This window comes from Pelodiscus sinensis, chromosome 32, assembly GCF_049634645.1.
Source record: "Pelodiscus sinensis isolate JC-2024 chromosome 32, ASM4963464v1, whole genome shotgun sequence".
NCBI classification, from domain to species: domain Eukaryota; kingdom Metazoa; phylum Chordata; order Testudines; family Trionychidae; genus Pelodiscus; species Pelodiscus sinensis.
In genome coordinates this window covers 1,773,478-1,800,671 of record NC_134742.1, presented here as the reverse complement: position 1 = coordinate 1,800,671, position 27,194 = coordinate 1,773,478, and the positions used below count along the sequence as shown (strand labels likewise).

General features: G+C 58.2%; 3 protein-coding genes across 5 annotated transcripts in view; all 3 read left to right on the top strand.

Moving 5' to 3' along the window:
• The window catches only part of LOC142823149 (butyrophilin subfamily 1 member A1-like), a 46,599-nt gene that overhangs the window by 6,056 nt on the left and 13,349 nt on the right, over positions 1–27,194 (top strand). Inside the window, exon 1 of one of the 2 annotated variants that reach the window (XM_075913693.1) lies at positions 26,889–27,026. The exons of the other annotated variant lie outside the window; for it this stretch is intronic. The gene's annotated coding sequence lies outside the window, so the exon portion shown is untranslated. Of the gene's footprint in view, positions 1–26,888; positions 27,027–27,194 lie in introns of those variants that run through there. 2 annotated transcript variants of the gene reach the window in all.
• LOC142823144 (butyrophilin subfamily 1 member A1-like) lies at positions 391–20,344 on the top strand. 2 transcript variants are annotated; one of them, XM_075913670.1, is made up of 9 exons: positions 391–1,334; positions 1,991–2,069; positions 3,404–3,508; positions 8,125–8,472; positions 9,961–10,242; positions 11,620–11,736; positions 15,343–15,363; positions 15,459–15,485; positions 18,203–20,344. In XM_075913670.1, the coding sequence occupies exons 3-9, from the start codon at positions 3,415–3,417 to the stop codon at positions 18,775–18,777; spliced, it is 1,464 nt and encodes a 487-aa protein (XP_075769785.1). In that variant the 5' UTR covers positions 391–1,334; positions 1,991–2,069; positions 3,404–3,414; the 3' UTR covers positions 18,778–20,344. The 2 variants fall into 2 exon arrangements, with proteins under 2 accessions (XP_075769785.1, XP_075769784.1); XM_075913669.1 differs by having other exon boundaries at positions 391–1,527.
• LOC102447889 (uncharacterized) overlaps positions 24,528–27,194 on the top strand; it is a 97,756-nt gene continuing 95,089 nt past the window's right edge. The window contains exons 1-2 of the mRNA XM_075913353.1: positions 24,528–24,647; positions 25,638–25,764. Of these exons, the coding sequence (XP_075769468.1) occupies positions 24,543–24,647; positions 25,638–25,764 (232 nt within the window). The 5' untranslated portion in view covers positions 24,528–24,542. The remainder of the gene's footprint in view (positions 24,648–25,637; positions 25,765–27,194) is intronic.

Here is a 27,194-nt window from a genome sequence, read left to right as displayed (position 1 = left end):
CCCTTTCGCACCCCGATTCCCCCGGGCTGTGGGGCTGAAGCCAGGTGTGAGGCCCCTCCAGGCGGGACACCCCCCTGGGGGAACCAGGGCGTAAAACAGACCCGAACCTTCCCTGGAGCCTGCCACTTTATGAAACCCAGGAAGGGTCTTCGGTCAGGACAGGTCCCCCCCCCCCCCACGAGGGAGCAGCCGGGCCCCCAGGGGACTCCGGTCCGGCTGGCACGGTGCCCTGGGGTCTAGTCCGGTGGGACTGTGTCCTGTGGGGTTTTCACACACACCTCCTCCGAGCGGCTAAGCTGGCTCTGCAACCCCTGGCTTGGGCCCTGAAGGATTCGGGCTCGTGCTAAGCATGGGGCGGAGGAGGGGGGGAGGGGGCAACGAGCAGCAACACGGGCACTTGCAGGTTAACAGGTGAACTGGTGAATTGAACCCGTAACCGCCTGGGCCGCTGGGGCGGGGGTGGGGTCCCTGCTGGCCTGCCCCGGCCAAGTTGGACCCCTGGCGCCAGGGTCCCGCTGGCTGCTCCAGGCTCAGCCCTGCCCGACCCGTCTCCCCCCAGCCGGCTGGGCTCAGACAGGGCGGCTCCAGCCCAGGGCACCGGTGGACTGGCCAGCGCCTCGGTCACCCAACGCTCACTGGTCGCAGGCTCCCCTGCACGTCCCTAGTGCCCGGCCAGGTTAGGGTGTCGCTACCGGTCGCACGTGCGGATGGGAGCAGGTCTGGCCCGCTGGGCAACTTCAGCCACCTGGACCTCACTGGAGACCCCCTTGTGGGGTCAGACCCCTCCCAATCCCCCCTCCCGCTGCATGGACAGGGCCCAATCCGGCTCCCCTCCCCGCCAGCCAGCCCGCTGCTCCCAGGGGTGCAGCTGTCTCGGGGGGCGTTGGGAAGTCGGGGAGGGAGCAGGGACGTGGCAAGGGGGGGCGGTTCTGTGCTGGGCCCAGGGCCAGGCGCCGGCTGGGCTGTTTCCCCCCCTCTCCCAGTGTTTTCTTTCTGGAAGGAGCTGGGAGAAGCAGAAATCCTGCGGCTGACAATACTCCAGGCTGTGGGCACCCAGCCAAGGGCTGCTCCTCTCCTGGCTGATCAATATTTCACATTACAGGCTGCTGCAGCCTCCAGTCCCTGGCAGCTGCGTCCTGCACCCGTCCAGCGTCCAAACGACTCAGACTCGGATGCTGAATCACCCTGCAGCCGGGGGCACTTTCTGAGGGGGCTGGAGGCAGCCCCCCCTGCACTGTAGGAGTGAAGGAAGGACAGCAAGGTCCAGGGGGACCCACCTGTGGGCACTGAGCCTGCTGGCCCAGAAGCTGCCGTGTCCCCGCCGCGGGGACAGTGTGAGTTGGTTTTGCTCCTGCTGGGATGGCGCTTCCGTGAGCTGGAAAATGCGTTAAGGACCCTGCCGTGCGCGGACGGACGCTGCGGCCCAGGAGAGGGGCACCCTGCCTGGGGGCTCTGCCTAGGGGCGGGACTGCTGGGGGCAGCAGGACCTGCCGGGGAGCCCGGAGCGGCGCAGACACGGCCCAGCAGGTAGGGTCCCTGCGAGACCCGCACTTTGCTCCAGGGCTGGGTCCTGCTGCTGTGGACGGGGGTGCAGGGATGGGGGTGAGGAACCCTCCAGCTGGCCTAGATCCAGCCCCCAAGAATCAGGGCTTCACCCCAGGACTGGGGATCCCCCGCTGGTGTCTCCTGGAAGGCACAAAATATACTCGCCTGCCCGCCCCCCCAGGCTCTGCTGCGCAGGGGGACGTGGGGCAGGTCTCTCTGCCTCTCAGTCGGGGGCCACATCAGGGAGGGGTTTTACCGGTTTTGGTTGCTTGGTTGGTTTTTGCTTCTCACTTGGGTGCGGCTCCTGCCGAGGGTTACCAGATGGTTTCAACAAAAATACTGGACACACTTGATATGACACCCCGATCGACATCCCATCTGATGGAGAAAACACCGGACAGTTCTATCTGCTCATTTCTAGTGTCTCAATTTGTTTCCCAAACAGGAAGCTCAAAAACAGGACTGTTCAGTTCAAAACCGGACACCTGGCAACCCTACTCCTGCCTGATCTCCCACTCAAAGAGGTGAGAGTCATTGAAATGTCAGACAGGCACTGTCACACCGCAGCCTCCTGGGGAGGGAACCTCAGGGCCGGGGGGGGGGGGGGGGGAATGCTGAGGTCAGAGCATGGTGAACTCAGGGCAAGAGACTGGGGGGGTGCCCTGCACATCCAAGCGAAACTGTGAGCGAGGGCCAATGGGGGCCTGGGATGTAGACGCCTCCCCAGAAGTTCCCCTGGGAGCGAGCACAGCTGGTACAGCACGTCTCCAGCCACCCCTTTGATGTGCCTGGCTGCCTCTTGCCTATTCACCGTTCACCGTCCTGCTGGAAGGGCAGAACAAGTGGGGCTCCCCAGGGTTCTGTTCTGAGACCGGTTCTGTTCAATAACTTCACCAACCAGCTGAAAAAAAAATAACCAATAGTCTGGTAGCACTTTATAGACGAACAAAACCTGCAGATGGGATCATGAGCTTTCATGGGCACGGCCCACTTCTTCAGATGACACGAGAAGTCATTCTTCCGCTCTACCCTGTGCTGAGCAGGCCCCAGTTGGCGGACTGTGTCCAGTTCTGGGCTCCGCATTTCAAGAAGGATGTGGAGAAATTGGAGAAAGTCCAGAGAAGAGCAACAAGAATGATGCAAGGTCTAGAGAACATGAGCTAGGAGGGGAGGCTGAAAGAATTGGGCTTGTTCAGTCTGGAAAGGAGCAGACTGAGGGGGGACATAAGAGTCGTTTTCAGGTATCTAAAAGGGAGTCATAAGGAGAAGGGAGAAAACTTGTTCTTCTGAGCCTCTGAGGACAAGATGAGAAGCAAGGGGCTTAAACTGCAGCAAGGGAGGTTTAGGTTGGACATTAGGAAAAACATCCTGCCTGTCAGGGGGGTCAAATATTGGAATAAATTGCCCAGGGGGGTTGTGGAGTTTCCATCCCTGGAGATATGGAAGAGCAGGTTGGATCCACCTGTCAAGGATGGTCTAGATGGTGCTTGGTCCTGCCGTGAGGACCAGGGACTGGACTCAATGCCCCTCGAGTTCCCTTCCAGTCCTAGGGCTCAGTGACTCTACGGTTCTGGTGCGGCACACGGGGCTGCCGGCATGGCCAGCCTGCAGGAGCTTGGGGAGCCTCCAGAAGCTCATCTGGGAGCGTCCCACCTGCAGCCTCTCCTGCACCGCCAACTTTTCCCCAGGATGGGGAACCAGGCCCCATCCCCCGACTCTGAGTCTGTGTGTACTGGGCAGCGCGTTAGTGGTCGTATCACTGAGCCATGGGCCGGGCCGGGAGATTCAAGCGGCCGAGGGGCTGTCGCTGCCTCCCCCTCACTCGCCCGCTGGTTTGTTGTTGCTCCTGTTCCCCCAGGCCCAGCAACGATGACGGGGAAGGATCCCGCGTCCCCCCCAGGCTCCGTGCTGCCTGGCTACCTCATGATCTTCCTTGTGCTGTGGGCTCCCAGGCTGGTCCCAGGTAGGTGCTCCGGCCTTCTCCTTTCTATGTGGCCATCCTCATCTGCTCAGTCCTACCAAGGACACATAGGAATGACCGGGCACAGCTGGGGGCCCAGTAATCACGTCTGCTACCGACACAGAGCCCCTGGGGTGACCCCCGTGGTGCTCTTGTAACCCACATACTGCCGGGTGTGGGGCATGGCCCTAGCTCGTGGCACTGAGACTCCTTACAGCCACGATAATACATCTGCCCTACAGCCTTAGCTGGGCGCTCGCTGGCTTTTCACTCACACAGGAGACGCTCCTGCACTAATTCCAGAGGCTTCAGGTTCAAATCCGCCTGGGGTCGGTTACGCGAGCGCCCGGGAAGGATGGGTTCTTGGGTTTCCTTTCTCCTCTGGCTGATGGTGGGTGGAGCAGCAGGGAACCGGGCGCAACATGAAATGAGTTGCAAAGTGACTAGAGCCAAATCCCTGCAAGCTGCATGGAAACTTTTTAAAGGCACCATAATAGAGTTCCAACTTAAATGTATACCCCAAATTAAAAAACATAGCAAGAGACCTAAAAAAGAGTCACCGTGGCTTAACCACCATGTAAAAGAAGCAGTGAGGGACAAAAAGGTATCTTTTAAGAAGCGAAGTCCAATCCTAGTGAGATAAATAGAAAGGAACATAAACAGTGTCAAATCAAGTGTAAAAATGTAATAAGAAAAGAAAAAAAAGATTTTGAGGAACAGCTAGCCAAAAACTCAAAAAGAAATAACAAAATGTTTTTTAAGTACATTAGAAGCAGGAAGCCTGCTAAAAAACCTGTGGGTCCCCTAGCTGATCGAGCTATAAAAGGAGCAATCAAGGACGATAAAGCCATTGCGGAGAAACTAAATGATTTCTTTGTCTTCACGGCTGAGGACATTGGGGAGATTCCCAAATCTGCACCGTCCTTTGTGGGTGCAGGAACTGTCCCAGATTGAAGTGTCATTAGAGGAGGTTTTGGAACAAATAGAAAAACTTACTGTTAACAAATCTCCAGGACGGGGTGGAATTCATCCAAGGGTTCTAAAAGAACTCAAATGGGAAATTGCTGAGCTATTATCTGTGGTTTGTAACCTATCCTTTAAATCAGCTTCCGTACGTAATGACTGGAAGGTAGCCAACGTGACACCAATATTTAAAAAGGGCTCTAGAGGCGATCCTGGCAATTACAGACCGGTAAGTCTAACTTCAGTACCGGGCAAATTAGTTGAAATAATAGTAAAGACAAAATTATGAAGCATGTAGAAGAACATAATTTGTTGGACAAAAGTCAACATGGTTTCTGTAAAGGGAAATCCTGTCTTACTAATCTGTTAGAGTTCTCCGAAGGGGTTAACAAGCATGCGGATAAGGGGGATCCAGTAGATATAGTATACTTGGATTTTCAGAAAGCCTTTGACAAGGTCCCTCACCAAAGGCTCTTGTGTAAATTACATGGCCATGGGATAAGAGGGAAGGTCCTTTCTTGGATTGAGAACTGGTTAAAAGACAGGACACAAAGGGTAGGAATAAATGGTAAATTTTCAGAGTGGAGAGGGGTATGTACAGTATGATGGGGGCTAATTTGGCTATGACAAATCAGGAAAAAGATCTTGGAGTTATCGTGGACAGTTCTCTCAAAACTTCCACGCAGTGTGCAGCGGCGGTCAAAAAGGCAAATAGGATGCTAGGAATTATTAGGAAAGGGATAGAAAATAAGACCCAGAATATCTTACTGCCCCTGTATAAAACTATGGTACGCCCACATCTTGAATACTGTGTACAGATGTGATCTCCTCACCTCAAAAAAGATATTTTGGCCTTGGAAAGGGTTCAGAAAAGGGCAACTAAAATGATGAGGGGTTTGGAACGGGTCCCATGTGAGGAGAGGTTAAAACGACTGGGACTTTTCAGTTTAGAAAAGAGGAGACCTGAGGGGGGATATGATAGAAGTCTATAAAATCATGAGTGGTCTGGAGAGGGCGGATAAAGAAAAGTTATCTGCCAGGGAAAAAGCTGCTGTGACCCAGCACTTAGTGAAAGGGGGAGTTCACTTGAAGCGCCTTTGGCCTTTATGGAAAAAAATGAATGAAAACGCTATTTGCTATTTATAGGGCTAAAATGCCGGGACAAAAACTAAAACTAAAACAACAACAAAACCATTGCAAAATGCAAACGTGTAAAAGACAACATACAAAGGGGGGGGGGGAAATGTTTTGCTTGGGGCAGCAAAAAACCTAGAGCTGTCCCTGGGGGAGGGGAAGGGGCTGGGCTGGGCTGTGGGGAGAGGAGGGGAGGGGGAAAATATGGGGAAGGGGCTTGTGCTGAGGGGAGGAGGTCAGGAGAAGAAGAAAGGAGAAGGCACCAAGGGACAGGGGTGCAGGAGAGACAAATGCCAGGGGGCCAAGTGCAGACAATGAGGAAAAAGGCAAGAGGGGAGGTGTCAGTGGGAGGGGGACAGGGTGCTGCTGGGAGGGGAGAGGGGAAGGGCTTTGGGGGCTAGAAGTAGGAGGGGGAGGTGCTGGGCGAAGAGTTGAAAGAAGGGGTGGGCATGAGGAAGGTGGAGCTGGAGCAATGCATGTGAGAGGGCACAGGGTCATGAGGGGAATGGGGGCAGAGGGTGCTGAGGGGGTGGGTATCAGGGAAAAAGAGGGCAAAGAGGGCGGGGGCAGTGAGGGAAGGGAGAGGCACCAGGAGGGTGCAGGTGCCAGGAGATTCTGGGGTGAAGCAGAAGGGCAGACACCTGCATTGGAGGGACCAGCACCAGAGAAGAGAGGCAGGGCAGGTGTGTAGAGGGAGGTGTTAGGAGTGGGGATGAGGAGGAGTAGCTCACATGATCAGAGTGGGGCTACTGGAGGACTGGGCACAGGGGGGAGAGAAGGGCTGGTGGAGGGGGGCAGCGAGAAGGACAGGAGTCAGGACAGCAGAGGAGGGTGAGGGGTTGGGGGGCAGCAGGCACCAGGGGAGCTAATGGAGCAAGGGGAGGAGACATGGCAGCAGAAGGAAAAGGTAGACATTTATAAGCTATTTATTAATAACTTGGGTGATACTTATTAAGAACGTATTAGTAATTACGGTTCTTATTCTTATTAGGAATTTATGCCATTAAAAAAACACTTTGTGGGGGAGGGTGGCGAGTCCCTTTTTTGTCTGGCGAGTAGGGTTTTCCATAATTTGTTGAGACCTGACCATTAGCAATGACGCACCTCAGGTTGGAAACAAGAAAAGCATCACCACGGAAAGCAGGAGGCAGATTTTTAAAGGGGTAACAAAGTGACCCAGGACGGGCCCTTCGGGAAATAAACCGAACACGCTCCCACCCCTTAGCGCCTGACGCACGTTGGCTACAGCTGATAGTTCTCCCCTAAACACTGTTCCAGACACAGACTGTCCTAGGCCAGGCCGATCTTTCCAGCTCTCCCCTTCTCCCCACTCGGATCCAGGCATTTGCTGACATGTGAGCACCGTGAGATAGATACCTGGGGGACGCTCACATCCACCTGACGACTGTTCTGTTTATTCTTGTATCCCCTTCATCAGTGGTCCCGACGCACGTTTCCAGGTATCTTTTTGGGGTTGGGATAGCAACTGTGCCATGCGGAGGGGTCCCCTATCCGCTTCAGAATTTAGCAATATCAGAGCGGCCAGACTGGGTCAGACCAAAGGGAACAGAACTGGGAATCATCATGTGATCCCTCCCATGTCACCCATTCCCAGACAAACAGAGGCCAGGGACACCTGACTAATAGCCACTGATGGACCTAACCTCCATGAATTTATCTAGTTCCGGCGAGGAGTTTCACAAGTTGGCTGTGCGGTGCATGAAGAAAAACTTCCTTTGGTTTGTTTTAAACCTGCTGCCTCTTCATTTGATTGGGGGAGCCCTAGTTCTTATATTGTGGGAATACATCAATCACTTTGACGTATTCACGTCTTCCCTATGCATCTGGATTTTATAGACCTCTACCATATCCCTCCCCCTTAGTCCCCTCTTTTCTAAGATGAAAAGCCCAATTCTTTGTAATCTCCCTTCAGATGGGACCCGTTCCAAACCCCTCAGAATTTTCACTGCCTGTCTCTGAACCTTTTCCAAGGCCAAGAGATCTTTTTGGAGATTAGGCGAACACATCTACATGCAGGGCTCAAGCTGTGGGTGTCCCATGGTTTCATACAGAGGCAATAAGAGATTCTCTGTCCCGTTTTTAATGATTCGCAACATGCTGTTTGCTGTTTTGATGGCTGCTGCAAACGGAGCGAGTGTTTTCAGAGAACTATCTACAGTGACTCCAAGATCCCCCCCTTGAGTGGTTGGAGCCAAATTAGTCCCCATCCTATTGCGTGTCGAGTTGGGATTCTTTTTCCAATCTGCCGTGTTTTATTTTTTCCAATCTGCCATTCACAATCCCTGGGGGGTGGAGCAGGTAACAGCTCCAGGGAAGTACCAGCCCAGGGAGAATTGCAGGAACTGCATTAGACCAGATCCCAGGAGGCCAAGAAAACAAAAGCGTTTGGGTATAAAAGCTGGATGTGAACTGATCAGGGGCTTCACGGTGCCGCAGGACTCCCCGTTGTTTGTGCCGACACAGACTAGCCTCTGAAAATTTTCTCCTTGTCCGTTTCCCAGCACAGTTCACAGTGACGGGACCTGAGCGCCCCATTGCCGCTACCCTGGGTGGGGAGGCCGTCCTGTCCTGCCACCTCTCCCCCCGGATGAGCGCCGAGAGCATGGAGGTGAGGTGGTTCCGATCCCGCTTCTCTGCAGTTGTGCATCTGTACCGCGACGGGCAGGACCAGTTCGGAGAGCAGATGCCAGAGTACCGAGGGAGAACGGAGCTCTTGAAACACAACATCGCCGACGGGAAAGTTTCCCTGAGAATACGCGATGTCCGACCCTCCGACAATGGGCAGTACACGTGTTTTTTCCAGTCAAAAGTCTTTTATGAGGAAGCTTCATTGGAACTGCTGGTGGCAGGTCAGCAACTTTGTTTCCTAAATTCTCAAAAGCCCCGACTCAAGCTTGAATTGTTTTGAAAACCGCTGTGACTCGCCAGAGACTGGGGTGGGGTTAGTGGCCCAAATTTGACATTTGAGCCCGTGGTTAACACACAAACACCCACTAACTGGTCAGGTGACATTAACACCATGTGGTTATTACCGTGTCTTTATGCATGCCTAGGGCTGAACTTACCCCTCCCCCAGCACTGGAGATCACTCTCATGTCCGACCCCAGGCTGCTGACAGTCCCGTGGGAAGGAACACAACCTGCACTGCTTAGCGCTGAAATGAGGCATGATTGATCCATCAGGGTACCCCTGCCCCTCCACGGAGCACAGCAACACCTTGGCCAATAGACTCTGATATTCCCTGCATTAGTCATTACAGCTACGCCGAGCCCAGTGAATGCAGCGGCAGCGCATGCTGTCAATTCCCAGGGGGCGTTGCCAGATTCCAAGGGGCAGAGTTAAGGTTATTTGGTATTAACCTTCGCCATGGATTTTCCTGGTTTTCAGATGTCTGAGTTTTGCTGAACTCACTCTTGTGCTGGTGCAGGAAATAACTCAGAATTAAGGCGGCCAGGAGGTAACTACAGTTTTTGTCGGTGGACGCACATGAGATCACATGATTACAGGAAGATGCTGTTGTTTGTGCAGCGTCCTGCAGATTTCAACAGCAGCATGTGTCTGCCTGCCCTGCTGCTGCAGTCCCTGTGTTGAGCGAGAACTTTACCTCATTCTCCCCATTTTACAGATGGGAAACTAAGGCATACAGCAGAGACGTGCATTGCCCAAGGTTAGCCACCTTGTCAGTGGGCAGAGCCAGGAACAGTCCCCAGGCCTGAGAACGCTTGGCAAGGCCGCTTGGTTGCCCCATGGTTCTTCAGTACCCCCCCTCCCTTACTCTCTGTGATAGTTGCTGTGGGGTAGGAGTAGGCAGAGAAACATTAGAATATTCATGATGGCAATTAATTTACGTGTATATGCATGATGGGAATGACTTTTAAGCAGTCACGTTGTTTGTTTTGCACTGCAGCTGAACACACATGATAACCCCAGATTCCATCCCCCGCATCTGTGTTTCTTCTGCCTGTCACAGAGCCCTTTCCCCCCCACTCTGACAACCCCTCCCAGCCCTGCTGTGCACGAACTATTCCTTCCCTGCACTTCTGCGCTCTGGGATTTTGCTGGAGCTGGGTCCTTCTTGATTCGAGAGCGGTTTGGGCCGGGTGATCCGAGCCACTTGAACCATACGGGAACACGTGTGTGCAGAGAACAGCCCTGGCGTTAAGAACCCTACGACACTGGAACCTGCCCAGGTTAACTTGATGAGTCCCACTCGCTGACCCACAGTCAGTCCTTAGCTGAACAGGAAATGGCTTTTGCTCACACAGGAAGGATAATGAAGCTGTGGGTGAGCACTGGGCACTGTGGGATTATCACAAGTTCTTTTATTTCTTCTGTAGATTTGGGCTCTGTTCCTGACATCGCGGTGGAGGGACATCAGGACGGAGGGGTCCGGCTGGTGTGTCGATCCTCCGGATGGTTCCCCAAGCCCCAGGCTGAGTGGAGAGATCAGCAGGGGCAGCGCCTGCCATCAGCCTCGGAAAGCAGCTCCCAGGAGGCGGGGGGCCTGTTTGGGACAGAGATTGCCATCGTTCTAACGGAACGGTCCAGCCGGAAAGTGTCCTGCCGGGTCCGGAACCCCCGTCTCAACCAGGAGAGAGAGTCGGCGGTTTCCATAGCAGGTCAGTGCCCGTCCGTGCCGTGAATGGTCCATTTGCGGCCAGAGGGCGTGTGAATCTGCTTCTCACTAAGCCGCGGGCATTAATGATTCTGCACTGTGCTTCAGTCTTCCCCGCTTTGGAACGGGAATACCTGGGGTGCGTCAGTCTGTGTGCGGAAGGCTGGTGCAAGGCACATTTCCACACAAGTCTGCTAACTGTCCCTATAGATGAGCCACTTAGAGTAGGGTGGGGTGAGCAGACTCCCCACCCCCACCCCGCATTGGCTCCAAGCATCACTACTTAGATGTCATCTGAAAATACCAGCAGGGAAAGTTCAGGCCCATAGTAAGCAGACAGAAGAATCTTACCTAGGAATGTCTTCATTTTTAGGAAAAAAATGTCTTGGTTTTATTTACTGTTATTTGATAAAAACCTTGGTTAACACTGAGGCTATGTCTCGACTGCTGGCTTCTTTGGGAAGAAGCTTTTCCGGAAGAGATCTGCTGAAAAAAAATTCTTCTAAAAGAGAACATCTGCACTGCCAAAGTGCATTGAAAAAGCGATCGGCTTTTTCTACAGACAGCGTCCACGCTTAATGGATGCTCTCTTGCATGTAAGCTGTGATTGCTATGGATGGAGTGGCCACCAGGACACCTGTGCTTTTTCCTCTTCTTCTGAAATAACTCCCTCCTACCCAGCCACACTGGCCTTTTTCCCAAAGGGCTCTTTTGCAAAAAGGCTTCTTCCTCATGGAAAGAGGGTTACCGATGCCGGAAAACCTCTCTGGTCTTTCAGTCTTTTTCAAAAGAATGCGATTGCAGTGTGGATGTAAGGGTATGTCTACACTAGCCCCCTAGTTCGAACTAGGGAGGCTAATGTAGGTCTTCGAAGTTGCAAATCAAGCCCAGGATTTAAATATCCCATGCTTGATTTGCATGTTCCCGGCCGGTCACCATTTTTGAAATTTACAAGTCTGGACTAACTGACCGCGTCTACATGTGGCAGGGACCATGTAGTTCGAATTAAAGCCCCTAAATCGAACTGCCTGTTAAACCTCATCCCAGGAGGAATAACAGGTAGTTCAAACTAGGGTTTTAATTCAAACTACCGGGTCCCTGCCATGTGTAGTCGCAGGCAGTTAGTCCGGAGTTGTACATTTCAAAAATGGTGACCAGCCGGGAAGATGAAATTCAAGCGCGGGATATTTAAATCCCGGGCTTGATTTGCAACTTCGAATGCCTACATTAGCCTCCCTAGTTCACATACCCTATGCGAATTTTTTCCGAAAAAACTTTGCAGTGTAGGCACAGCATCTTAGTCCCAGCACCAACCCTGCGCAGTGCCCTGCCTTCATGCAGTGTGTGTTTGCTCCCACGTCAATGACACTTTCTCTTGTAGAGCTGTTTTTCCCGAGGGCCAACCCCTGGAAGGTGGCTCTCAGTGTGATCCTGGCTCTCCTGGCTGGTCTCATCGCCCTGGCCAGTTACTGCTTCTGGAGGCAGAACCAAGCAAAAGGTGACATAAGAAGAGGGATGGCGAGGGGGTTGGTGAGAAGGATTTAAAAACAAATCCCAAAATAGAACTATCGGGATGAGGGACTCTGATTCAGTGTCCGGAGGAGCTGCAGGCAGGGGAGCCGGGCTGAGGGGGAAGAGGGAGCTGAATCGGTTAAGCCTGAACCGAATTGTGCCAAGTGGTTTCACCCTTCAGCTCTTACGATTAGTTGATACAGGAAGGTTTGCTCAGTCCCGGCTCGCACTGGGACCAGGATCTATCCCTGCTGCGGCTCCGCAGTTTAAATACAGTAGGAGCCGGGCACAAAGGCAGCTTTTAAACCAGCTTCCCCCAGCACTGACTCCTCCTCTCCCCCACACCACAGCACCAGGTCCCTCCTCGGCCCCCCTTGCTGCCTGACACAGAGGCAGCGAGGCGAGGGAAGTGAGTCGTCCAGTACTCCCTGGCATCCCTGTTTGAAAACTCAAGTCTTGCTTCAATTACCGGGCACTGGCCGTGCAAACTCCTTAGGCAGCTGTGAAAATCGCACCCCGAGGGTTTTCTCAACTGCGTCTCTGAAGTTTATGTACAAATGTTGGAAGAATTGGGAAGGGGAATGTTACTATGATTGTTTAGCTGACACAAGCGGTCAGGGCGACAGAGCCTTTGTTCCCTGAATAACCCATGAGAAACCTTTCCACAGATTTGCTGAAAGCCACATAGATTACGCCAGTTGGGTTCTGCTTTGTCAGGCCTGTACATGGGAGTGGGAGGGGACGGGAGAGGGTGTGCGTGTGTGAAGCTGCCCTCTGGTTCTGGTGGCTCCTGGCTCTTTAACTTACCAGTTTCTTCCAGTATCTCCCTTCACACCCAGTGCCTGAGCTGTATTTCCCGATCAGAGCAGCGCTGTGGCAGAAACTGACACACAGAAAACAGGCAGTCTCTCAGCATTGTCATTACCCTCCTCAGCTGTTCCCTTCCGCCTGGGTACTGATCCAGGGCCCCCATCTGTTCTCTCACAGGGCTCCTGGTTTCCATGCACTGAAATAATGCCCTGGGATTTATTTTTATCCTTGACTATTCACTCTTCAGCTTCCATTTGAACCCTGCACCTCATCCTATGTAGTTTTTTAAAATAAGGGCTGGGGGAAAGCCGACTGTTGCAGAGGAACACGTGGATCGGACAGAGGCCTCTCTTAGAGGACAGCCTATTGATTGAGATTTTCTAGGTTTTAGTCAGGAGGAGAGGATGAAAGAGGATAAAGTATGGGCCAGATCAGATGAGAAACACTGACATAAAAAGAATCGGACACAACAGAAAAGGGCAAGCAAATAAACAGTGACAAGTTTTTAAAGTGCTTGTACACAAATGTTAGAAGTCTAAATAATAAGATGGGTGAGCGAGAGTGCCTCATGTTAAACGAGGATAGTGATAGAAATGTAGCCGTGTTAGTCTGGAGTAGCTGAAGCAAAATGCAGGACAATGTAGCACTTTAAAGACGAAGAAGATGGTTTATTAGATGATGAGCTTTCGTGGGCCAGACCCACTTCCTCAGATCAAAATCAAAATTTTGATCTGAGGAAGTGGGTCTGGCCCACAAAAGCTCATCATCTAATAAACCATCTTGTTAGTCTTTAAAGTGCTACATTGTCCTGCATTTTGTTAAAGGAGGAGATTGACATAACAGGCATCACAGAATCCTGGTGGAGTGAGGACAATCAATGGGACACAATCATATCGGGGTACAAAATATATCGGAAGGACAGAACAGGTCGTGCGGGTGGGGGAGTGGCCCTATATGTGAAAGAAAATGTAGAATCAAATGAAGTAAAAATCAGAAATGAATCAACATGTTCCATAGAATCACTATGGATAGTAATTCCCTGCTCTAATAAGAATATAGCAATTATCGATCACCTGACCAGGACAGTGATAGTGACTATGAAATGCTAAGGGAGATTAGAGAGTCTATCAAAATAAAGAACTCAATAATAGTGAGGGATTTCAATTATCCCCATATTGACAGGGTACACGTCACCTCAGGATGAAATACACAGAGAAAATTTCTCGATAACTTAACTGTCTGCTTCTTGGAGCAGCTGGTTCTGGAACCCACAAGGGGAGAGGCAATTCTTAATTTAGTCCTGTGTGGAGCACAGGGTCTGGTCCAAGTGCTAACTATAACAGGACCGCTTGGGAATAGTGACCATAATATTATAACATTTAACATTCCTGTGGTGGGAAGAACACCTCAGCAGTCCAACACTGGCATTTCATTTCAGAAAGGGGAACTATGCAAAAACGAGGAGGTTAGTTAAACAGAAATTAAAAGGTACAGTGACTAAAGTAAAATCCCTGCCAGTTGCAAGGACACTTTTCAGAGGCACCACAATAGAGGCCCAACTTAAATGTCTACCCCAAATTAAGAAACAGAGTAAAAGAACTAAAAAAGAGCCAACTTGGCTTAACAACCATGTAAAAGAAGCAGGGAGAGATAAAGAAGCATCTTTTAAAAACCTGGAAGTCCAATCCTAGTGAGGAAATTCAGAAAGGAGCATAGGCACTGCCAAATTAAGTGTAAAAACGTAATAAGAAAAGCCGAAAAGGAGTTTGAAGAACAGACAGCCAAAAACTCAAAAGGTAATAACAAAATGTTTTTAAGTCCATCAGAAGCAGGAAGCCTGCTAAACAGCCAGTGTGGCCATTGGACAATCGAGACACAAAAGGAGCACTTAAAGACATTAAAGTCATAGTGCAGAAACTAAATCAATTCTTTGCTTCAGTCTTCATGGCTGAGACTGTTAGGGAGATTCGCAAACCTGACCCGTCGTTTGTAAGTGACAAATCTGAGGAATTGTCACAGATTGAAGTGTCGTTAGCAAAGGTTTTGGAATTAATTGATAAACTTAACAGTAACAAGTCACTGGGACCAGATGGCATTCACCCAAGAGTTCTGAAAGAACTCAAATGTGACATTGTGGAACTGCTAACTCTGGTTTGTAACCTATCTTTTAAATCGGCTTCTGTACCCAATCACTGGAAGATAGCTAATGTAAAACAAATATTTAAAAAGGGCTCTAGAAGCGATCCTGGCAATTACAGACCGGTAAGTCTAACATCAGTAGCGGGCAAATTAGTCAAAACAATAAGAAAGAATAAAATTGTCAGACATGTAGAAGAATATACAATATGATGGGGGCTAATTTAGCGACAACTAATCAGGAAAGAGATCTTGGAGTCATGGTGGCTAGTTCTCTGAAGACGTCCATGCAGTGCGCAGCAGTAGTCCAAAAAGCAAACAGGATATTGGGAATCATTAAAAAAGGGGTAGAGAACAAGACGGAGACTATCTTATTGCCCTTAGCTAAATCCATGGGTCGCCCACATCTTGAATACTGCGTACTGGTATAATCTCCTCATCTCCAAAAAAGTGGCCAGGTGGCTGGATGGGTCCTGTTTTTCATCCCGTACCGATTCTTGTGCTGCCCGGGAGGTGCTGGGGTCTGGCTGAGAACACCGCCCCGTCCAGGCTCAATCTAAGGCTTGGGACTTCCCTGCGTGAGGGTCTTTGGGACTCGCTTCCTTTCAGCAGGATAATGTGACTCGATTCTCTGTTTTGTTTCCAGGCAAACTCCAGGCCGAGCTCAGTAAGTTCACTTCCACCCTGCCCCCTGCCCCGTACAGCCCTTGCGTGACTTTGTCTCCCACTGGGCGACTCACCCCTCTCTCTGTTTGGTTGCAGGGTGGAGATGCGCCCAGTTCTGCGCAGGTACTGTCCAACCTGCTGGTATCATAGCCACAGTGAGACCCCCCTCATTGGGCACACTTGGCTCCTGGCGCTGCCGGGCGCGTTTTCCCAAGAGTCTCAATTCTCAGCTGACAGCACTGTCAGCAGGGCGATGCCCCAGGTTTGCTGCAGAGCAGGGACATGCCCCCCTTTGGGAAAGGGCCGTACCTGGGCCCTGCAGGAGGGGCCTTCGTAGCTGCCCAGCATTGGTGCTGACGGCTCCGCTGTCTCCTCCCAGCACCGCTGGCCCAGGGACCGTGCTCTCCGGGGTAGTGTGCTGCCCAGAGAGGGGCTCCCAGGGAGTTACACAGACACCAGTGTGGGGCCTGTGAGGCCGCTGACAGGGAGAGGAAGGGGGAGTCAATTTTACAGCCCTAGTCTGGAGCTGGCTGGCTTGTAATTCATGCTGCAGGGGCTCCTGCACTAAGTTCCCGAGGGCCCAGGTTCAGTTCTGCCTGCTGGTGTTAGATCCGCACAGCCAAGCCTGGTATTGGCAGCCCCAACTCCTGGCAGGGTAGCTGTCTGGCTCTCTGTGTATGTAAAGGCCCCAGCCTCAGAACAGCTGAGCCAGCCTTGGAGCCATGCAGGGCTGGAGAGGACAGGGAAAAGTCACTTAATGAGGCTCCCTGTGTAACCCCCACCCCTAGAGTGGTTCACAGCAACAGATAAGCACCGGGAACTGGGCCCAGAGCATCACTGCCCTGACCTAGGAAGGGTTTCCTCCCGTCCAGCCTCAATCTCCCTGGCTGCAGCAAGGGCCCACTGCTCCTTGGGCAGGCCTCGCCTGGGACAGGGGGAGGGGAGGTGTCCTCGTGTGGGTCAGACTGGACTGGGGGGCCCTTCTCCGAGTTGGGAGGCACTGGGGCTTGCAATACTAAGGCCAGGGTGGGGCTGTGTCAGCGCGGCGGGGGGGCATGAAGCTCACAAAGCAATTTCTGGTCAACCTGGCTCTGGGACCAGCTGCCTGGCAGGACCTGGCATGAGAGCCCCCAGGGCTGGATGAGGGGAGGCGGGGGGAGCTCAGCAGAGAGCATGTGAGATGGTCAGCAGTGACAGAGCTGAGGCATGAGCCCCTCCCCCCATCCTGGATCTGACCCGCTTGTGTGGCCGAATCTGACACGCTTGCAGAGCCTGGGGTGAAAGCCCCCAGCCCCTGCCTCATTTACACCCCCCAGAGTCCTCCATGGCCATGACCCCTGCCCCTTTGGTGTCCAGCCCATCCACTGATGCGCCTCAGCATCACCGTTCCCTCAGCAGTTGTCTCTCCTCCTCTCTGGCCCCACCTCTCCTCTAGGCACCAGCCCCTTCCCTCAATACGCCCCCCCCCCCCCCCGGTCCTCAGCCGCCCTCCTCTGCCCCCCCATCTCCACCCTGGGCCCATCTGGCAGCCTGGTCTAAAAGCCCCAGCCCCAGCCAGCTCCTGCTTCACTCTGCTCCCCTTGTGCCTCCTGTCATCCGTCTCCCCCCGCTTGGTCCTGGCACCTGCCCCACTGCTCATCCCCTCCCCTAGACCCCCCTGCCCCATTGGAGGTCTCCTCCCCATTGCCTCACACCCCTCTGCCCCGCCCAGGGTCTGTCCCCTTCTTCTGCAAACCTCCCCTCATCCCCGGTGTGACGGAGCTGGCGGGCTCCTCACCCCGAAACTGCTGGTCCCCCACGGCGGTGAGCGCCTGGGAACGCCGACTTCCCCGGGGAGCTCTGGCGGCGGCTGGGCCGGGGTTGCGCATTTGGAAGATGCGGCCTGGGACTCGCTGCCAGAGGCAGAAGCCGGTGGGGAAATGGCCCCTCGGCCAGATGCCAGCGCAGGTGCTCTGGCGTCTGGGGAACAAGCCAGCAGGGGCATGGCGCCGTGGCTAGACACCGGCATAGGCGCCCCAGCACCCGCAGGGGGAACCCGCCTATCGCAGCCAGGGGCGGGGGTGGAGGCACTGGCGGGGCCGCGCCCCGGATGCGGGGCAACCCCGGGAACACGGGGTTTAAAATGAGCCAACCCCCCAGCTGGGAAAGGAGGGAGCTCGGGGATTGCCCGGGTTCCAGTGGGCTGAACGCCTCCGGGGAAAAGGGTCCAGAGCGGGACGCGGTCGACTTGTGACGCGTTAGCCCTGGTGTGCGACAGGGCGCGTAGGAAGAAGCTCAGGGCAGAGTTTTTAAGCCCGTGGATCAGTGCGTTGCGGGCGGTGTCCCCACTGACCACAGGAGGCAGAGAGGAAGAGATCTCCCCCACCCTAGGGCCTGGAACCAGAGGCGAGGGCGGACCCGGGTCCCCCTACTTCCCGCCCCGCGGTGGGAAGGCGAGGAGTGCTCCGAGAGGCGTTCGGGCCTCAGTGAAGTCCGAATGGGACTGGGGTTATGGACAATAAACACGTTGGACGCAGCCCAAGCATGGGTGTGATGCATTAAAACAAAGACAAAGAGGCAGGGAGCCCCGGGGAGGGGACAGGACACTTTCACACCCGGGGTCCTGCCTTCACCCCCTCTGCCCTCTGGGTGCCTGCTCCTCTTACTTCCCATTGCCCCCTCCCAGTCCCTCCTCCGCTGCTCCTGCCCATCCCCCCCATCATCTCCTCCCAGGCAGAGGGGCCCTGACACCCGAGACACCCGTCCCCCCCACAGCGATTAACGGGGGGGCAGGTTAATTTCCCACTGACCCCAGGGATCCGCCCCTGCCTCCGTCCTTGACTCCGTGACTCTCTCCCCAGTGGACGTGACGCTGGATCCAGACACGGCTCATCCCGAACTCGTCCTGTCTGAGGATGGGAAAAGCGTGAGACACGGAGACACGCGCCAGGATCTGCCTGACACCCCGGAGAGATTTGACATGTGTCCCTGTGTGCTGGGCGCCGAGGGGTTCACGGGCGGGAGGCGTTACTGGGAGGTGGAGGTGGGGGACAAGACAGGCTGGACTCTGGGGGTCTGCAGGGAATCGGTGCGCAGGAAGGGGCAGGTCGCACTCATACCTGAGGATGGATACTGGACCATGTGGCTGAGGGACGGGGAATACAAGGCCTGTACCTGGCCCCTAACCCCCCTCCCTGTGAACGTCAGGCCCAGCCGGGTGGGGGTTTTTCTGGACTATGAGGCGGGCGAGGTCTCGTTTTACAATGTGACTGACAGGTGCCATCTCTTCACCTTCACCAGCACCTTCTCCGGGACGCTGCGCCCGTATTTCAGTCCCTATCTCAACACTTGGGGCATCAGTGCGGTTCCCCTGACCATCTGCCCGGTGCCTGCCCAGGCCGGAGGGGATCCCAGCCCAGCCAACAAGGAGGGTTGAGGTGCGTCTTCTCCACCCCAGAGAGGCTGGGAATCCCCACAGGACTCCTACTAGGGCAGGCTCTGCCCTGCCAAAACGGGCTGGCGGCTCAGCTCAGCCCCCATCTGTACTCCTGGGGAAACTGAGGCTGCCGGAGAGGTGGGGGGGAGGGGTCGATTTTCTGGCATGTGATTGAGCAGGTCTAGCAAGGACCACTTAATCAAATGCTAAAGGAGCCCTCGTCAGCAGGAAGGGAATTCTCGTGGCTGGAGTCGCGTGTCTGGCAGTGATGTTTTCCCTCAGTGCAGGGCTGGTCTGAGTCACTCCAGGTTGCTGGGTCTCTCGGGGGCACTTCCTTGGCCTGAGCGGTCCCAGCCGTGGGGGAGAGGGAAGAAGGGGTGACGGCCCAGCTGGGGAAGGCAGCAAAAGCCCCGCCCCTTCCACCTGGAGCAACTCCCCTTCCCCTGAGACCACGCCTCTTCAACCTCCCCCTGCCCTTTCCAACCCCAACTGAGGGTCAGGGCTGCGCGGCCCCAACACTCGGGGTGGCTGTTTAGGGCAGGCCCATGCCTTTCCCTCGCCTGCCATACCCACCGCCTGAGGTACCCGCCTTTCAGGTTCCTCTTGCTGCGGCTGGGAAAGCAAAAGCTGGACTCCCTGGCTATGTCTAAACTGCTGGGTTCTTGCACAAGAACATCTTGCAACACTTCCTGCACAAGAAGTCTTGCACAAGAACACATCCACATGGCTGTGTGCGAGCTGTGCTTTTGTGCAAGAGCGTCCATGGCAGCGTGGACACTTCCTTGCGCAAAAAAGTTCTGGTGGCCATTTTAGCCATAGGAGTTTCTTGCTCAAGAAATCCCTGCCGAGTGCCCACACTGCCCTCTTGCGCAAGAGAGCTTACACCTGTTAGAAAAGAAGCCCCCTCTTCCCACGCTTTACTGTAAATCTTGTTACGCAAGAGCAAGCAGGCCATGTGGACGCTCTCCGGAACCCATTCATAGGGGTGGCAGCCTCTTCCCTGTGGTGAGGCCCTTCCTCTGGGTACAAGGGGGTGTATTTTTATTTGTGTAGGGGGTTGTGAAGCATGCAGGGACGGACTGAAACAATCCGGCATTTCCCTTGGGCTGTCCTGAGGCCTTGCGGGCGGATCTGGGCCCCCAGGCATGGCCGGACCCATGGGCACTCGCAGAAGCGGGACAGAACTGATCCAGGACTGGCTGGCAAAGTGAAATACGCCCCACTGAAACAGAGAGGTGCCTGGGGAAAGCAGGCGGCTGTGCAGGGTGGGCTGCCATGTACGGCAAAGCGCGGGGGAGAGCCGTGAGGAGTCCTGGGATGAGCATAAGACAAAGGGAGGGGACGGGCCGGCCGGCCAGGGAACGCTTTGTGAGCCTGCAGCAGGGGGAATGGACAACGGTGCCCGGGACTGGTTGGACACACAAGCAGGTGGAGGCCTAGGAAAGGGCAGAGTCTCGTGGTCGGTTTCTCTCAGTCCTCGTTTGGGTGCAGGGGACATTTCTGCAGCAGAAACACTGCCGTGACTGCTCACGGGACTTTGATTTTTTTTTAAATCGACCAAATAAATCTCCTCCCCAAAACTGTCATAAAGTCACTGTTTGGTAACTTCCCTTGCTAGTCCCAAAAGCGGGGCGGTGCGATTTGTGCCTCACGTTGCCGTGGGACGGCGTCGGAGAAGGCTGAACCTGGGACAGGGGTTAATTTAAGAAACGCCGCCCCCGCCAGCTGTCTGAAACGCTTGGCGTTAGCTCTGCCGGGGGACGTGCGTTACGCCGGGGCGCACACACCTGGATCGGCGGCGTAGCGGAATTCAGACCAGTTTTAGGGGAAGTTTGAGCCCCACTTTAACGTGTCGGAGCGAGCTCGGCGCTGTCGGTTGGTTTGAAATTTGTGATTCTCTCGGCTCCGTTGGCGCGCGACCCCGACAGCTCTACGGTTTGCAATGAATGACGCCTACCCACCGCCCAGCCCAGCGCCAGGAACCGTTACCTGGGGAGCCGTCGCCGGCCCGTCCTCCTGCCACTGCCCTCGGGGGCCCGCCGGGATGAGTCACAAGGTCCCATTTGGGCTCGAAGCTGCAGCCCTGAAGGGATTCGGTGTCCGCGCTGCTCGTTGGCGGGCTCGGTGCCGTGTCTGGGGGGGTCAGAGCGTTTGGGGAGCAGCGGTTGTGGGGGGGGCAGTCCCAGGAGACGCCCCGTCGACCCCCGGCCCGAGGGTCTCACATGGGATCTGGCCAGTCAGCGCGGGCCGGTCTCCCCTCACACGAGCCGCGCGCCGCGCCGCGCTTCCCGCCCTGCGCTGCCATTGGCCGCCCGGCCCGCGGGCTCCGCCCACCCCGCCTTCCCATTGGCCGCCAGTTGAGACCCCGGAGGAAGGCCGGGAGGGGGAGGGGATCTCACCGCAGAGGAGCCGCCCCGCCCCGAGATTGCATCCCGCCCTCCCATTGGCCGCCGAGCCCAGCGCGCCGCCCGCCCCGCCCCCTTCCTGCCCTCCCATTGGCCGCCTCACACCGCCCGCCCCCGCCCGCCTCCTATTGGCTTCGAAGCCGGGCTGCGACCGTTGCCGAGTCGTTGGGCCGCGGATCCGCCCTGACGCGCGCCCCCCGCCCCCCTCCTGATCCCCCCTCACTCCCCTGCGCCCCCCTCCCCACAGCCCCCCACTTCACCCCCCAGTGCCCCCGCCCCACAGCCCCCTCTCCTCCTGCCCCCCACTTCACCCCCCAGTGCTCCCGCCCCACAGCCTCCCCGCCCCCACCTCCTCTCACCCCGCCCCTCCTCTCCTCCCCCCGCCCCCCACTTACCCCCAGCCCCCCTCCTCTCACCCCGCCCCTCCTCTCCTCCCCCCGCCCCCCACTTACCCCCAGCCCCCCTCCTCTCACCCCGCCCCTCCTCTCCTCCCCCCGCCCCCCACTTACCCTCCGCCCCCCTCCTCTCACCCCGCCCCCCACTTACCCTCCGCCCCCCTCCTCTCACCTCGCCCCTCCTCTCCTCCCCCCGCGCCCCACTTACCCCCAGCCCCCTCCTCTCACCCCGCCCCTCCTCTCCTCCCCCCGCCCCCCACTTACCCCCAGCCCCCCTCCTCTCACCCCGCCCCTCCTCTCCTCCCCCCGCCCCCCACTTACCCCCAGCCCCCCTCCTCTCACCCCGCCCCTCCTCTCCTCCCCCCGCCCCCCACTTACCCCCAGCCCCCCTCCTCTCACCCCGCTCCTCCTCTCCTCCCCCCGCCCCCCACTTACCCTCCGCCCCCCTCCTCTCACCCCGCCCCCCACTTACCCTCCGCCCCCCTCCTCTCACCTCGCCCCTCCTCTCCTCCCCCCGCGCCCCACTTACCCCCAGCCCCCTCCTCTCACCCCGCCCCTCCTCTCCTCCCCCCGCCCCCCACTTACCCCCAGCCCCCCTCCTCTCACCCCGCCCCTCCTCTCCTCCCCCCGCCCCCCACTTACCCCCAGCCCCCCTCCTCTCACCCCGCCCCTCCTCTCCTCCCCCCGCCCCCCACTTACCCCCAGCCCCCCTCCTCTCACCCCGCTCCTCCTCTCCTCCCCCCGCCCCCCACTTACCCCCAGCCCCCCTCCTCTCACCCCGCCCCTCCTCTCCTCCCCCCGCCCCCCACTTACCCCCAGCCCCCCTCCTCTCACCCCGCCCCTCCTCTCCTCCCCCCGCCCCCCACTTAGCCCCAGCCCCCCTCCTCTAACCCCGCCCCTCCTCTCCTCCCCCCGCCCCCACTTACCCCCAGCCCCCCTCCTCTCACCCCGCCCCTCCTCTCCTCCCCCCGCCCCCACTTACCCCCAGCCCCCCTCCTCTCACCCCGCCCCTCCTCTCCTCCCCCCGCCCCCCACTTACCCCCAGCCCCCCTCCTCTCACCCCGCCCCTCCTCTCCTCCCCCCGCCCCCCACTTAGCCCCAGCCCCCCTCCTCTCACCCCGCCCCTCCTCTCCTCCCCCCGCCCCCCACTTAGCCCCAGCCCCCCTCCTCTCACCCCGCCCCTCCTCTCCTCCCCCCGCCCCCCACTTAGCCCCAGCCCCCCTCCTCTAACCCCGCCCCTCCTCTCCTCCCCCCGCCCCCACTTACCCCCAGCCCCCCTCCTCTCACCCTGCCCCTCCTCTCCTCCCCCCGCCCCCACTTACCCCCAGCCCCCCTCCTCTCACCCCGCCCCTCCTCTCCTCCCCCCGCCCCCCACTTACCCCCAGCCCCCTCCTCTCACCCCGCCCCTCCTCTCCTCCCCCCGCCCCCCACTTACCCTCCGCCCCCCTCCTCTCACCCCGCCCCCCACTTACCCTCCGCCCCCCTCCTCTCACCTCGCCCCTCCTCTCCTCCCCCCGCGCCCCACTTACCCCCAGCCCCCCTCCTCTCACCCCGCCCCTCCTCTCACCCCGCCCCCCACTTACCCTCCGCCCCCCTCCTCTCACCCCGCCCCCCACTTACCCTCCGCCCCCCTCCTCTCACCTCGCCCCTCCTCTCCTCCCCCCGCGCCCCACTTACCCCCAGCCCCCTCCTCTCACCCCGCCCCTCCTCTCCTCCCCCCGCCCCCCACTTACCCCCAGCCCCCCTCCTCTCACCCCGCCCCTCCTCTCCTCCCCCCGCCCCCCACTTACCCCCAGCCCCCCTCCTCTCACCCCGCCCCTCCTCTCCTCCCCCCGCCCCCCACTTACCCCCAGCCCCCCTCCTCTCACCCCGCTCCTCCTCTCCTCCCCCCGCCCCCCACTTACCCCCAGCCCCCCTCCTCTCACCCCGCCCCTCCTCTCCTCCCCCCGCCCCCCACTTACCCCCAGCCCCTCTCCTCTCACCCCGCCCCTCCTCTCCTCCCCCCGCCCCCCACTTACCCCCAGCCCCCCTCCTCTCACCCCGCCCCTCCTCTCCTCCCCCCGCCCCCCACTTACCCCCAGCCCCCCTCCTCTCACCCCGCTCCTCCCCCCGCCCCCCACTTACCCCCAGCCCCCCTCCTCTCACCCCGCCCCTCCTCTCCTCCCCCCGCCCCCCACTTACCCCCAGCCCCCCTCCTCTCACCCCGCTCCTCCTCTCCTCCCCGCCCCCCACTTACCCCCAGCCCCCCTCCTCTCACCCCACCCCTCCTCTCCCGCCCCCCACTTAGCCCCAGCCCCCCTCCTCTTACCCCGCCCCTCCTCTTCTTCCCCCGCCCCCCTCCTCCCCCCAGCGCCCCTCCTCTCCTCCCCCCGCCCCCCACTTACCCCCAGCCCCCCTCCTCTTACCCCGCCCCTCCTCTCCTCCCCCACCCCCACCTACCCCCAGCCGCCCTCCTCCCCCCAACGCCCCTCCTCTCACCCCGGCCCCCCTCCTCCCCCCAACGCCCCTCCTCTCACCCCGCCCCTCTTACCTCCAGCGCCCCTCTTACCCCCAGCACCCCTCCTCTCACCCCGCCCCTCTTAACCCCAGTGCCCCTCCGCCCCCCAACACCCCTCCTCTCACCCTGCCCCTCTTACCCCCAGCGCCCCTCCTCCCTCTGGCCCCCCTCTTCCCCCCAGCAACCCCTCTTCTCACCCTGCCCCTCCTCTCCTCCCCTGCCCCCCACTTATCCCCAGCCCCCCTCCTCACCCCTCCCCCTCCTCCCCCCAACCCTCCTCCTCCCCCCAGTGCCCCTCCTCTCACCCTGCCCCCTCTTACCCCCAGCACCCCCTCTTCTCACCCCGCCCTCTCCTCTCCTCCCACTGGCCCCCACTTCTCCCCCACTGCCACCTCCTCTCCCCCAGTAGGTGGGAGGAGGGGGGTAGTGGCTGGCGGGCTGGGCGGGGGGCGGGGAGGAGAGCAGGAGATGGGATCTCTGCTGGGATGTGGGAATGCGGGGCCTGGAGTCCAGGGCTCCCCTGTGTTGATCCGTGACTCAGTTTCCCTGCCTGGCCAGTGCTGCTTCCACAGGGTCTGGTGGGGGGACTCAGGCCCACCCTCTCCTCCAGATCCCGGCTCCGGGGCCCCGTAATGGTTCCTCCTACAGCAGCGCCCCCAAATTCTGGGGTCCTTCCCAGGAACCTCTCTCCCCACCTTGCCTCAGTTTTCTGCAGCCCCAGCTGGTTTGAACCCAGGCTGCTTTCCCGCTCAGACTCGCCACCCTCCCTGGATCCCCCCCTCGCTGGGTTTGCCAAGCCAAGTGTCCTCTGTGACAAAGCGGGAGGGGGGGTTGGTCTGCGCACCGTTCGGTGACACGGGGTTTCGACGGCCCCATGGTAATCCGGAGTGCACACGTGTGTGGCTCAGTTTCCCTGGGCCACTGCATTACTGATGTAACAAAGGAGGGGGCATTGTATGTGCACCATTCAGTGGCACCGGGTTTTGACAGCCCCAGGGTAATTGTGCACGCACATGTGTGCCTCAGTTTCCCTAGGCGTTGCACCACACTCTAGGTGGGGGTGGGCGTTCTGGGGGTGACTCTCTCAGGCCGGCACGTTCACAGAGGCCCGAGCACCCGGTCTCCTGAGCCTGGGAGGGGAGGGTGACTGGGTGACACAGGCTGGGTGTGGGAGTGAGTCTCCCTGGCTCGGGGGGGAGAGATGGGGGGCAGGACCTGAGCTCTCCCCAAGCCAGGCTGCCTTGCTGGCTCCTGATCCCTGTGCTGACCAGTCTGTGAACTAATAACTCTTCCCTTCTCTCTGCCGGCCCGTCTGGCTAGGGGGACAGGGCCTGTCGGCTCCCCCCACCTCGCTGACACCCTCTTTCCAGGGAGGGTCGTCAGCCGGCCCTCCTGCAGCCTGTCCCTGCCTCTTTCTCATCTGCGGCCCAAAGCTCCCCTTTTGCACCCCAATTAGCAGATTGGGCCAGGCCAATGCGGGGACCACTCTCCATCACCTGACTGGGGGGGGGGGGATCGTGGCTGAGCATGCAGGCGCTGAGTGGGGGGCTCTGGCTCTTTCAGGGGCCAGTGACCTTCGAGGAGGTGGCCGTGTATTTCACCGAAGAGGAATGGGTGCTGCTGGGCCCGGCGCAGAGAGCCCTCTACCGGGCCGTCATGCAGGAGAACTACGAGACGGTGACCTCGCTGGGTAAGGAACCCTGCTCTCTCGGGTATTCGAAGGGGGGGGCAGCTGATCAACCCGAAATCGGTTTGCACCCAGCATTCTTCCTCTAGTTGTAAGGGGGCGGCCAAGGCCCATAATCCCCAGAGCTCCTGAAAGAGCCTGTCAGCTCCGTACCCCTTCCAGAGAAGAGCGAGCAGAGATGCTAAACCCGTCCCCGTCTGAGGGGGGTTCCTACTGGCCTGCCCGGGCCAAGTTGGACCCATGGCAGCCGGGTCCCACTGGCTTCCCCCCCATCTGGGCTCAGACCAGGCGGCTCCAGCCTAGGGCACCGGTGAACTGGCCAGCGCCTCGGTCACCCCAACGCTCACTGGTCGCAGGCTCCCCTTGCACGTCCCTAGTGCCTGGTGAGTTTAGGTTGTGGCTACCGGTCGCACAGGCGGATGGGGAGCAGGTCCTGGCCCGCTGGGCAACTTCAGCCACCTGGACCTCACCGGAGACCCCTTTCTGGGGTCAGACCCCTCCAGATCCCCCCTCCTGCAGCATGGACAGGGCCCGATCCAGCACCCCTCCCCGCCAGCCAGCCTGCTGCTCCCAGGGTTGTGGCTGTGTCTCAGGGCGGCGGGGAAGTTGGGAGGGGGGGGGATGTGGCAAGGCGCTGTCTGCTCTGAGCTGAGGGTCATGCACCAGCCAGGCTGTTCGCTGCCCCCCCCCCCCCCCAGTGTTTCCTTTGTGGAGGGAGCTGGGGACGAGGGGAAATCCTGCAGCTAACAACACACCAGGCTGTGGGGGCCCAGCCTCCAGTCCCCGACAGCTGCATCCCCACCTGCCCAGGGTGCAAACGACTCTCCAACTCAGTCACTGAATCTCCCAGCGGCCAGGGGCACTTCCTGAGGGGGCTGGCGTCAGCCCTGCCTGCTCCCCTGCTCCCCGGCACTGTAGGAGTGAGGGAAGGACCGTGAGGCACAGGGGGACCCACTTGCTGGTCTCCCCGCGTCCTCACCAGGCCTCACCACAGAAGCTGCCGTGTCCCCACCCCAGGGCCGAGTGCAGGATCTGAATTTTGGGCCCCTGTTGCTTTCGGTTTTGCTGCTGCAGGGGGTGGGCAGCCAGAGCAAGGCGCTTCCCTGAGCTGGAAAACGCACCAAGGACCCTGCCGTGCGCGGACGGACGCTGCCGCTCGGGAAAAGGTCGCCCTGCCTGGGGGCTCTGCCTAGGGACGGGGGTGCTGGGGGCCTGATCCCGGGACCCGCCGGAGAGCCCGGAGCGGCGCAGACACGGCCCAGCAGGTAGGGTCCCTGCGAGCCCCGCGCTTTGTTCCAGGGCTGGGTCCTGATGCTGCGGAGGGGGTGCAGGGATTGGGGTGTGGCTGTCTCCCAGAGGGCACAAAATCAACGTGCCTGGGTCCCCCCCCACCCCCGGCTCTGCTGCGCAGGGGACGTGGGGAGGGTCTTTCT

What these genes read in the sequence shown, in the direction of transcription:
- LOC142823144 (XM_075913670.1), top strand. Translation starts at nt 3,415, where the DNA reads ATGACGGGGAAGGATCCCGCGTCCCCCCCAGGCTCCGTGCTGCCTGGC. An exon ending in GGCTCCCAGGCTGGTCCCAG is followed by an intron (nt 3,509 to 8,124) that starts GTAGGTGCTCCG and finishes TCCGTTTCCCAG; the next exon opens with CACAGTTCACAGTGACGGGA. An exon ending in ATGCGCCCAGTTCTGCGCAG is followed by an intron (nt 15,486 to 18,202) that starts GTACTGTCCAAC and finishes CTCTCTCCCCAG; the next exon opens with TGGACGTGACGCTGGATCCA.